Below are 12,077 nucleotides of genomic sequence, written 5' to 3'. Positions count from 1 at the left end.
ATTAACATTTATATAATGCCAACTGACACTCTGACATGCCCATTTTATCACCACAGCAGTCCTGTGATATAGGAACCATTGTTGACCCCATTTCTGAGATTGAAATTGAGGCAGAGAGTGCTTAATAACTTATCCAAGGTCCTATAGCTTCTGGACTTTACCCAGGCAGTCTGCTCTGGAGGTTTTTGACCTCAACCTTTGCTATTGCCTTTCAGCTAGATAGGGAGAAAGAATTGTCAACAAGAGGTTTTAGCTGGACAGAGGAGTGGGAGGGGGTAGCTTTTGGTATGGATTATAGAAGAATACTTTTGGGATAAAATGAGAAAATAATAGAAACAGTTTATTGGCTCTTGGTTGGTTGCAAAGGAGAATGAGAAATTAAGGATTTCTTTAAAAATTCAGAAATGACCCCTCTAGCTCTGTAAGGCTGTCTGCTGCTTGCCTCTCTGTGTTTAGTCTGAACATACTTCCCTGAGCTTTGTTATTATCGTTAGGCCGTGTGCTCATGTCTGTGCCAAAGACACTGTAAATCATCACCTCAAAAGCACACTACCGCCTGAGCTCTATAGTTCAGCACCCTTCCTTACTGGTCACCCGAAGTGCTGTGGCTCCTTCTTGGGGAAATTGGCTGTTCCCATTTTCAGTGCTACTCACTCCCATTATTTCTCACCTGTCTGCTCATCTTCCTGCTCTTTTTTATCTGGCTCTCCTGCAAATCCCCAAGGTGATGATTATTTTTATACATTCCTGACCTGATTTCTAGTTTTAATTTATTCCCTCTTGTCTCTGAGGCCTCTGTGTGGTTCAGATTGGAGTTGGAAGACCTGGACAGGAGTTCTGCCCACATCCCTGATTGGCTGTGTTACCTTGGGCAGGTTATGTAAGATCCAGAGCCTGTGGTTCCTTTATCTTGATCACACCTGCCCCATCTACCTCACAGGGTTATGGGTGAGGGTCAATAAACGAAATTCTTTAAAGTGTCTTTTAAAGCATGAATATATAGCATTATTAATATTCTCAACCTCCTCAAGTGGCCTTGTCCACTCCCTGCTTTGATGCTCTTCATTAGCTTTGGTCATGCTGCCTTTTGCATTACTTGTTTGTTTACTTCTGTACCCTTGAGAGCCCTGCATCTTACTCTCTTTGAATTTCCTAGCACTTGTCTCAAGGCTGGTCGGCCTGGGTACCGGCTCAGTAATGTTTGAATGAATGGGTAAAGAATGAATGTCTGTCTAACGGATGTTTCTGGTCATAGTTGTTTTTTGTTGTTGTTGTTGTTGTTGTTGTTGTTCATTTATTTTTTCTGAACAAAGTCTTTCTCCTTCTCTCTATGCTTCTTGGAGTTGGTCGTATTGAAAAGCAGCCCTTCCTTGAGGCACCTGGGTGGCTCAGTCAGTTCTGCATCCAACTCTTGGTTTTGGCTCAGGTCTTGATCTCATGGTTTGTGGGTTTGAGTCCCATGTCAGACTCCGTGCTGACAGTGGGGAGCCTGGTTGGGATTCTCTCTCTGCCCATCCCCTGCTCGTGTGATCTCTCTCTCTCTCTCTCAAAATACATAAATAAACTTTTAAAATATAGCCCTTTCTTGTGTTCCTTTTTACAGGATGCTAAATTCCAGTACCTGTGGTTTCCTTCTCCAAGATCTAGGCTTATTTTATAAATACTCATCTGATGAGTCTTGCTTTTTAACAATAAGACAAGTAAATTCTTCTAGCTATTGAATTAGAGATATAACATATTTAGTGCTTATTTTTTTTTTAGTTATTTAACAAATATGTATTGAGTACTTTCTGGGTCCCAAGCTCAATTCCTGGGGCTGGAACTAGAGTGGTGAACAAATCAGATGGGATTCCTGCCCTTATTCAGCGTACATTCTAGTTGAGTGCCAGTCAGTGAAGAAGTAAATGAATAAATGAGATAATTTCAACTAATCTTAAGTGCTGTAGCGGGGGGAATCGTGTGAAGAGGACTCCCAGGCCAGTGAGGAGTCCTCACACACATAAATAAAACTGAATATGTTATAGATGTAATGCTCTTAGTTTCCTTGTGTATCAAGTTACCTTAAAGGTATCTAATGGTCTTGATAGTGAGTACTTCAAGTGATGATGAATGGCTGAGGAGGAAGGTGGCTATTATCTGGACTTTTGGCTTCATGAGAGGATCTCAGTCTGTATGAGTGTTCCTCAACCTTGACTAGGACCCTCTTTATTTAGGTTGCTCTATTTGAGTATCTCTGATAGACCAAGGGGGACCCAGGAAAGATGAGGGAGTCATCGATCCCAGTACCTTGCTGTGCCACCTTGCTGCATTAGTGCACTCACATCCTCAATGCCAGGGTAACAGCTCACTTGCTAATGGCATTCTGTGTCTGAGGCCCCTTCACTGGTGAGTAGTCAGGCATCTATCCATTGCAGAACTTGGGAAGGAAGAAGGCATGGTGATAAGATGACATGTGAAGAATGACATGTGGGGCATTTTCAGATTTCTTTGAAGAGGTAATGTATGATACCAGTTCTGAAGGATGGGAGTGAATGAACCATATAGAGATCTGGGAGGGGGGGGGGCAGTGCAGACTAGAGGTTCCCCAAATGGAGAACATGTTTGACAAGTTTAAGGGATAGAAAGAAGCCTCTGTGGCTGGAGTGTAGGGTGTGAAGGACAGAGTGGTGTGAAATGAAGTTGGCATTGAATGGAGGAAACCATGCAGGGCCTTATAGGCCATGGTCAAGAGTTTGGATTTTATTAAGTACGATTGGACACTACTGGGAGGTTTTGAGCAAAGGAATGGCTTGGTTTGATTTACATTGTTAAGTTTTTCTGCTGACTGCATGGTGGAGGATGGACTGTGGAGGGGAAAAGTGGAAGCCAGACTCTGGGCAGAGGGCATGTTGCAGGTAGGCGAGGATTCGTGGTGACATAAACTAGGCAGGGCCGTGAAGGGCGAGAAGTGCCCAGGGCTGGCGCATGACAGAGGTGGAGCTGACACACCGGAGATGTGCTGTGAAGAGTGAGAAGGACCTGGATGACAAGCAGCTGGGTGGGTGGTGGGGCCTGAGGGAGGAACAGAATTTGAGGGGAGAACAATACTTTTATTTGGACATGTTTGATTTCAGGAGCCTTGTAGACCCTCATGTGGAGAAACCCAGCTGGCAGCAGGCTTGGAGGGCAGAGCTTGCAGGGTGAAATCTGGAGTCCTCAGCACAGGGGTGAAACCTCTCTCTTGATAGTACCAGAGATTTAAAAGTGGGTTAGGCCATTCCTTTCCTGTAGGCATATGATATAATGGTTTACATGTTATGGTCATTATCCTATCATTGTATGTTATAGGCTATTTCTTTTATTTAACTCATTCAAGAAAATATTGAACTAAATAAATATGGTGCTATATGTAGGGGACATAGTGATGCGTGGGATGGACTGGGGGTCTGTAGATTTGGTAGTATCTCTAACAGAAAAGACAGATCATTCCTTCAAAATAAAGTCAAGAATTCCATCAGGAGGGATTCCATCAGGAATTAAGTAGAGTATATGTTTTGTGACTTGGGGAGAACCAGCCTGTGGGGCAATAGCAGAGGCACTGACCTAGTCTCCAGGTGGGCTCGGGATGTTTCAGCTACCAGTGAGTGCTAATAGGAGCTGGTGGGTGAGGTGTGCTTCAGAGGGAACAGCAGTTAGTGGTGGGTCGGCCAGCAGTTTGTATTGGAGCGAAAATGAACAGAATCCTTTCTGGGAATTGCACATTCTGTGGAAGGTACTCAAGGGTTCCTTGGCAAGATTATGTCATGTATAAGAATGATCATACTAGTGTCATTGCTACTGCTTTCACATAGGTAAATTTGTTAGTTACTAGGAACTTCCACTGCTCTGTGCTATTTGGGGGGGGGCAGAAAATACAGTATGAAATTGACAGCTCATATGACTTTACAAACACCTTATGTGCATTATTTTGAAGAACTATATCAGAATTATGTAGTTATCTGAGTACAACAACTCCTTAGATTCACCAGCATTAGTGCTAAATTTATAGAACTTAAACATCGTAATGGATGTGTTCACATATATTCACAGTATTAGGACCCCAAAAGGAACTGAATCCACTTTGTTGTAGATTGAATAGCAATCTTGGATAATCCTTGCAGAATTTAAAGAAGCTGTTTTTAATTTTCCCAAGATTTACTGGTGTATTCTTCCCAAGAGCTAACACTTTGTTCAGGACCCTGTGGTAAATGGCACAAGCACCTTGTTTGCCAAGGAAAACATACACAGGTGTGTCGACAGTGGATCACTGCTCTGACCAGAGTTGGGAGGCACAGTTGGGCCTCCGGAAGAAGTGGCTCTGTTGCTGCTGTCGTGTCATTGGGCTAAGCTCCCTGCATAACCTTCCTATATAGCTGCAGTCCCTGGTTTAGCAGAACTAGTGCAACAGGGAAAAACACTGCTAAGGGAAACTCTAGGAACACATGGTGGGTCTCCCTGTGTCCAAGCGGGAGTGGAACGGGTCACCTGGGAGTGAGAGAGAAGGCTGCAACCAGTGGCCCAAGTGGAAGTGTGCTGGGGAACATCTGCTAGTTCTCCTGAGCTGCTCTCAGGTCAGTGGGGATGGAGGAGAATCTGGCCCATGTTGGACTCTGGCAGCAAAATTGTTTCTCACATGTACAAACTCATCCCTCTTTATGGCCTATGTCAAAAGCCACGTCCTCTGTATGAACTATTATTCCTTACCCTCAACATGAAGGAATCTTGTTCCTCTCCAGACCTGCACTCATCGCTGGCCTTCTAGCTGGTCTGTGAGTGCAGTGCCGCCATGGCTCTGATGCCCTTGAATCAATCTCCTGCAAGGGCCTGTGTGTGGGGGAGGGGCCCCAGACCTATTAAGGTCTCTTAGTGGAGAACAAATGGATAGGGATACTATTTTCGTTGTTCTGTTTTGTCTCATAGGGGAATAAAGCTAGTTTTTACTATCCTTCATTTCTGAAAAGGTTGTTTGTGAGATCTGATAGTTGTATAAGGTTATCGTCATAACCTTTCCTTGTGGAAACTTTTTCTTTTCAGACAATGTGGATGCAAGTGATCTTAAGCAGTTTTTTGAGACCAACTATTCTCAGATATATTTCATCTTCTATGAAAATTTTATAACACTGGAAAATAGTTTGAAATTAAAAGGTAAGCATTTCTACCAAACAATTTTTTTATATACAAAGTTTTTTGTTGTTGTTGTTAATGTCCATAAAGTGTAAAAGGTTGTATGTGTCGTGAGCCACAAGTTGGTGGGAGATTGCAGTGGTTAGCATCTTTGTTTCCCTTGAGCTTTCACTTATGCAGCTGTTATTTGAACAACAGATGACTAAAGGGAAAATGGAAGAAGTAACCCACAGAAGTCATGAGTTCCGCAGGAATAATTTACTTAAAAAGAAAAAATAAAAGTAATATGTGCACATTATAAAAAAATTCAGATTCCATTAAAGGGTTTGAAATGAAAATTGAACCATATGTTTTTCCTAGACCCCCAGTCCTGCTCTGCATGCAACCACTATTAAAAGTTTCATGTATTTCTTTCTGTATATGTTATTAATGTGTTATATCAGTTTATGGTTATACCAATATCTACTCACATAAAATATTCTTTGAAAAACCAAGCCAATAAAGTCACACTGCACAATCCGCTCTCTATTTACGTGACAGGATAGTGTAGTCTGGGGATCCAGCCTGGGTTTGGATCCTGGCCCTACCTTTCCAGCTGTTTCTCCTTGGGCAACCTCCCTCTGACTCAGCTTACTTCCTATCAGCACTGAACAGGTTAACATGTATCTGGGATTTCAGGATAGAGTGTGACACATAGTATATGCTCAGTAAGTGTTGGCTGCCATCATCACCTTGTTTATTTTCATGTATTTTGGAAATCCTTACATGTTAACACCCTTATTGCTACCTCAGTTTCATTTATTTATTAAACAAGTGTTTTTTTTTATTTGAGTATAGTTGACACACATTATATTAGTTTCAGGTGTATACATTGTGCTAGGTTCACCACAAGTGTAGCTACTACCTGCCACCGTGCAGCACTGTTAATAGTACCAGTGACTGTATTCATTATGCTATGCCTTTCATCCCTGTGACTTACTCATTCCACACCCGGAAGCCTGTACCTCCCACTTCCCTTCACCAATTTTGCACATCTCTCCCTCCACCACCTCCCCTCTTGCAACCATTAGTTTGTTCTCTGCATCTATAGTTTGATACTGCTTTTTATTTTCTTGTTTCCTCATTTGTTCTGTTTTTTAGATTCCACATATGAGTGAAATCATACGGTGTTTGTCTTTCTCTGTCTGACTTACTTTGCTAAGCATTATACTCTAGATACATCCATGTTGTTGCAAAACACACACACACACACACACACACACACACACACACACCACTGCATCCTCTTTTGATGGACACTTGGGTTGCTTCCATACCTTAGCTATTGTAAGTAATACTGCAGTATGCATAGGGGTACATATATGCTTTCAGAATGTTGAGTCTGGTTTGTAAGCTTCCATGACAGCAGTGGGAACCTTGGGGGGAAGCCAGGTTTGGGAAGGAGGAGGATGAGTGTAGCTTTGGGAAGTCTCAGTTGAGGTGCCTGTGGGACACCCAGGTGTTGGTTCTGGCTGGACAGTAAAAATATAGGGACTGGAGCTTAGGAGAAGAGGGGGCAATCATGCTGTTGCCAAGGAAGAAATTCTTTGCAGAGAAAGTGACAATCAGGGATTTGGGGTAATCCATTCTTTCATTGAGCAGATAAAGAGGAAAGATAAAGTAGTGTGTGGGCTGGGAATGGGGTTGGGTGCCAGGAAAGTGTTTTGTCACGGAAGCGCAGAGAAAAGAGAATTTCAGGGAATGAAATGTCAGCAATGTCTGACGATGCAAAAAGTTGAGCAGTAGGACTAGGAAGTGGCAGTGCATCGAGGAGGTTGTCCCTGAGTGCTGAAAGAAAGGTCTAGGTGAGTAGTGGGATCAGAAGCCAGATGGGGAGAAATGGAGTAACAGGGTGAGATAGTGAAGGCTATGCACAAGAATACCCTTTTAGAAGGGTTTACTTCATCTGTTTGATGATGAAGACAGGATTGTATCTCAAGGAGTAGCTTGGTCATGGTAGGGTTTTGAAGGATGCACTTGCCTGTTCGCAGGCTGAAAAGAGGGAGATAACTGATGACAGGGTATTGGGGGAGACAGGGTCAGGTATACAGAAGAGGACGCAGAGAGGAGTGTATAGTTGCCCTGACTGCTTCTGTAAAACCTGAGGCAGATGTTAGGCACAGAGGGCAAGGAATGTGGGACAATGCACTGTGGTTGTCTCTGACATATAGCAGATGCCTCAGAGTTTTACAGAATGCTCCAGGTTCTGGAAGGTCAACAAATCAAATATGGGCATGTGTCCAAGGATGCCAACAGGTAGTTTTGTATTTTGTTTTTCAATGAATTGCTTAGTTTTTTCCCCTGTGATTTAAAATTGATATAAATCTTGAGCTTAATTTTTTTCCAAATTGGTAGATATTTCAAATATGAAACAATTTGATTTTTAACTTGTTTTCCAGTTTTGCTCCACTTAACTTTTTTTTGCAGTTGTGTGGAGGAGAAAAGTGTGATATTATGGGTAATCAAAACACCAAAGAGGGGCGCCTGGGTGGCTTGGTCGGTTGGGCGTCCGACTTCGGCTCAGGTCATGATCTCACAGTCCGTGAGTTCAAGCCCCGCGTCGGGCTCTGTGCTGACAGCTCAGAGCCTGGAGCCTGTTTCAGATTCTGTGTCTCCCTCTCTCTCTGCTCCTCCCCAGTTCATGCTCTGTCTCTCTCTGTCTCAAAAATAAATAAAAGTTAAAAAAAAATTTAAAAAAAAACACCAAAGAAAAATATTAAAATCTCTTACCTTAAAAAAAGCACTACAACCAAAAAGCCCCACTTTATTTTTTTAATGTTTATTTTTGACAGAGCGAGCAAGAGACAGAGCACAAGTGGGGGAGGGGCAGAAAGAGTGGGAGACACAGAATCTGAAGCAGGCTCCAGGCTCTAAACTGTTAGCACAGAGCCCGATGCAGGGCTCGAACTCACAAACCGTGAGATCATGCCCTGAGCTGAAGTCAGACGACTGAGCCACCCAGGCACCCCAAGCCCCATTTTAAAGGCTCCTCTGTGCCTCCTTTTCCCCCTTTTGCTTTCTTTGTCCTTTTAGAAAAATCTCATTGCTCAAGACTGTATCAGTTAGTTTGTGCTGCATAACAAATTACATTATAAACCATCCTAAGACTAAGTGCTTTAAAATGAGTCATTTAGCTTATAATTTTCTGGGTTGTTGGGCAATTCTTCAGGTTTAGGCTGGCTCATGCCTCTTAACATCAGCTAGTAGTGGATGGCCTCATTTACATGTCTTGTACTTGGCAAGCTATTGACCAGGGCGTCTTAGTTCTCCTCCATGTTAGCAGGCTATCTTGAGCACTTTACATGCTGACCTTAGGATTGTAAGCTCAGCAAGTGCAAAAGGCTTTTTAAGGTTGTACTTTCTACCTCCCAGTTGCTAATGTCACATTGGCCAGAGCAAGCTATGTGGCATCTCAGATGCAACATATAGAGAGATAGGTATCTCTTGATAGGAGAGGAAAAACTTCAGTCTTGCAGTCTACTACAAAGAATCATAGTAAAGAACCAATAAAAATAGGGTGAGATTTTGCAGTTTCTTGCTGTTAATACAATCTGTGTTTTGATTGGAGTACTAGGAAGAAAGTATACCAAAACAACAGAATGAAGGAAGATGTTTGCTATAAATGATGAAATCATCTTGTGATAACCAGCCTTCCAGTTATTCAGGCCAAAACCTGAGTTTATTGGCTCTACCTTCAAAATACATCCAGAATCATTGACTTTTTCTCACTGCCTGGGCTGGTAATGCCAGTGTTCCCATTATGCTCACCTGGATTATTGCATGCCCCAGAAATGGTCTTTCCCTTTCCACCTTTGTGCCCTGCACCCCCTTGAGAGTCTCTTTGGAAGACCAGCTGGAATGACGCTTTAAAAATGGGTCAGATCATGACTCAGCACTCTGAACCCTTAAATGGCTTCTCAATTCTGGAAGTCATTACAATGGCCTCAGACCCTACCTGCCTGCCTTTATCCTACTGCTTTCTAACCTCACCTGATGCAGTTCTCCCCCTTCACTCCAGACATAAGGGCCTTCTTACTGTTTCCTGACCATGCCATACTTGTTCAGACATAAGGACTTTGCATTGTCCAGTCCCTCTGCCTGGAACACATTTCTCCCAAATTTCCATATGGCTTGTTTGCTTACCTCCAGATTTCCATGTGGCTTCTTCCCTTTCTTCTTTCAGATCTTTGCTCAGATGTCATCTTATCAGCACCATGTTCCCTGACTTCCCTAGTCAAAATTGCATACCATGTCTTTTGACATTCCCATCTGCCTTCCCTCTTATTTTTTTGGATTTGTTGGATGCCTCCTCCTGTCAGAATGTAAGCTTCCTCAGGGCAAGGATTGCCGTGTTCTGTTTACGTGCATCCTCAGGTCCTGGAAGAATCCTTAGAATGACATAGAGCCATTCTTTAGTATTTGTTCAATGAATGAATAGTATCTTACTTCACAGAGCTGTGGGGATTCAGTTACCTCAGGGGTCCACAACTTACAGCTCAGTGCCTGTTTTTATAAATAATTTTTTGGACACAGCCATACCCAGTTCCTTCATGTGTTATCCATGGCTCTTTTTGCCCCATCATCGCAGAGTTGAATGCTTGCAAGACAGGTTGCAAAGCCTAAAATATTTACTATCAGCCCTTTACAGAAACAGTTTTCCAAGTTAGATGCTGAATGCCAAACACTTAGCACAGGGCTCACTACTTAGAGACTGGGCAATAAATGGAAACTGCTGCTATAGGTTTTTAGTTTTTATTATTTAGTTATTATCAAGAGGACAGTGTGCAATTGCCTAAAGAGATACATGACTTTTTATAGTTATGACTTCTCTATGCCCCTTCATATAAAAAAAATGAGAATTCTTTCTTTGCTTTTGCTGTGTAGTCCATCATAACTTGAACTCAGAAGTAACTAATTGAGAAATGAATAAATTGCCTTCCATGGGTTGATAGTGACCTAGAAAATATGGAAGCTGTGTTTAAACAGTTAGCGAGGAGAAACTCTGCTAGATGTGGGCTCGGGTGGTCTGGCTTGGTGTCTGTCTACATGCCTGACGTGGGTTCCACACTGCTTCCTTGTAGTTTTTGAATAAATGAATGTATGTTGAAGTTTAAATGTTTTTAAGGTAACATAATTTTTAATATCCTAAAATTTATACATTGTCATGATAACTAATTTTTTTATGTATTCCAGGGAATAATAAGTCACAAAGGGAGGAGCTGGACTCCATCCTCTTTCTTTTTGAAGTAAGTTTTTGTTAATTCATTTAGCTTTTAAGATTTTTGCTGAAAATATGATATTGTAGATCTTAATTTCATTTGAAGACATAAAAAAGTGATGGGCATGTATTTCTTTCCTTCCTCTTTTCAAACATTGCTGTAAAGAATTTTTTTTTTGGAAACGTGGGAGAATTTTTCCTATATGGTTACCTAGATGTGAAATTATTAGATAGAAATGTATACACATTTCAAATACTGATATTGTCAAATTGCTTTTCAAAGAAGTCACGTAAAGTTATATGTAAACTTATGTTGAAGTCATGTGTGTGTTTCCCCAGCCAACACTGGTGATAGTTTTTTTTTTAAATATATGCAAACTGACATGCAAAAACTTATTCTTTTTAATATATTTTTCTGACCACTAGTGAGATTGCAATGTTTGTATGTGTCTGTGTGTCATTGTGTGTTGATCATATATTCTTTTTTTTTTTTAAGTTTGTTTATTTTTGGGAGAGAGAGAGAGAGTGCACACCAGCTGAGGAGGGGCAGAGAGAGGGAGAGAGAATCCCAAGTAGGTTCCATGCTGTCAAGCACAGAGCTGGACGTGGGGCTTGATCTCACAAACCATGACCTGGGCTGAAATCATGGTTGGATATTTAACAAACTGAGCCACCCAGGCACCCTGGATCATATTTTCTTTTAAAAGTTGAAACAATATTTGGGTGTAGTTCTTGACCTATTAAGCTTAAAGTCATTCTTGTCTACATGTATTAGACAAGTGGCTAGGTTACTGATAACTTGGGACCTATACTAGAAAAAAATTGTAAGCACATGTAACCTAAGCACATGTCTCTTCAAATCATGAATAATTTCTAGATAACCAACAATTAACTTTTAGAAACATGTGCTTAGCTTGGTGTGAGGTCAACTTTATGACTCTAAAGGACATATTTGTTGCAGAGCTGGCTGGAGGGGGAGGCCAGGGGGAGAAGGCTTCCATGGACTTTTTGGGTTTGTGGATTTATGAAATAAAACAGATCTGAAAACCTCTCCCACCCAGTATTTGGCTTGTGACTGGCAGTCAGTAACTGTGGTTCCTCATTCTCTCCTTTAAGGGCTGTACTCCTTCCCCAGAGTAATAATAACTGCATTTTATGTATTTTCTGTGGTAACCCTCCTGTGAATGAAACCTGTGCAGAGGAGTTTTTTTAACAGGAGCTTTGATTAAGTATGTCACTTAAATATGTATTTACTGACCATCATTTGTTTGAACTATTCTGTTAATTATCTTATACATGTAGCATTTGATATATTTACTAAAGCATCTATAACATAAATGCAAGTTTTGAAGCATGGCGATAAAGCTCATTCTCTTGACTCCCTCCCCCTCCAACATTTTAAGAAGTAGAAGGTACTTGGGTGCTTCTCCTGGATCCTGTTCTTTCTCTGCTCTGGAGACAGCCGCTCCCTTGCATTATGCTTTTCCCTTTCTTTTTTGAAAATGGTTTTACCACAAGTATTTGTATCCCTAAACAATGCATTGTGTTTTGTTTGGTTTTGAGTGTAATAAAAATGGTCTCACATGGGACATGATCATCTGTGGCTTGCCTTTTACACTCAGCATTATTTCTGACATTTATCCATGTTTTTGAACTTTGTTCAAGTTCATTCCATTCC

The 12,077-nt window shown here is 41.6% G+C and overlaps 1 protein-coding gene across 7 annotated transcripts in view; it reads left to right on the top strand.

Annotated features, from left to right (window-relative positions):
• The window catches only part of RALGAPA2 (Ral GTPase activating protein catalytic subunit alpha 2), a 324,755-nt gene that overhangs the window by 24,540 nt on the left and 288,138 nt on the right, over positions 1 to 12,077 (top strand). For all 7 annotated transcript variants that reach the window (XM_019826890.3, XM_045053931.1, XM_019826892.3 and 4 more), the window contains exons 2-3: positions 5,053 to 5,163; positions 10,375 to 10,427. In XM_019826890.3, coding sequence (XP_019682449.3) covers positions 5,053 to 5,163; positions 10,375 to 10,427 — 164 coding nt within the window. The remainder of the gene's footprint in view (positions 1 to 5,052; positions 5,164 to 10,374; positions 10,428 to 12,077) is intronic.

Source organism: Felis catus, chromosome A3 (assembly GCF_018350175.1).
Source record: "Felis catus isolate Fca126 chromosome A3, F.catus_Fca126_mat1.0, whole genome shotgun sequence".
NCBI classification, from domain to species: Eukaryota; Metazoa; Chordata; class Mammalia; order Carnivora; family Felidae; genus Felis; species Felis catus.
Note: the sequence above shows the minus strand (reverse complement) of the source record. Positions and strands in the feature narration are given on the sequence as shown.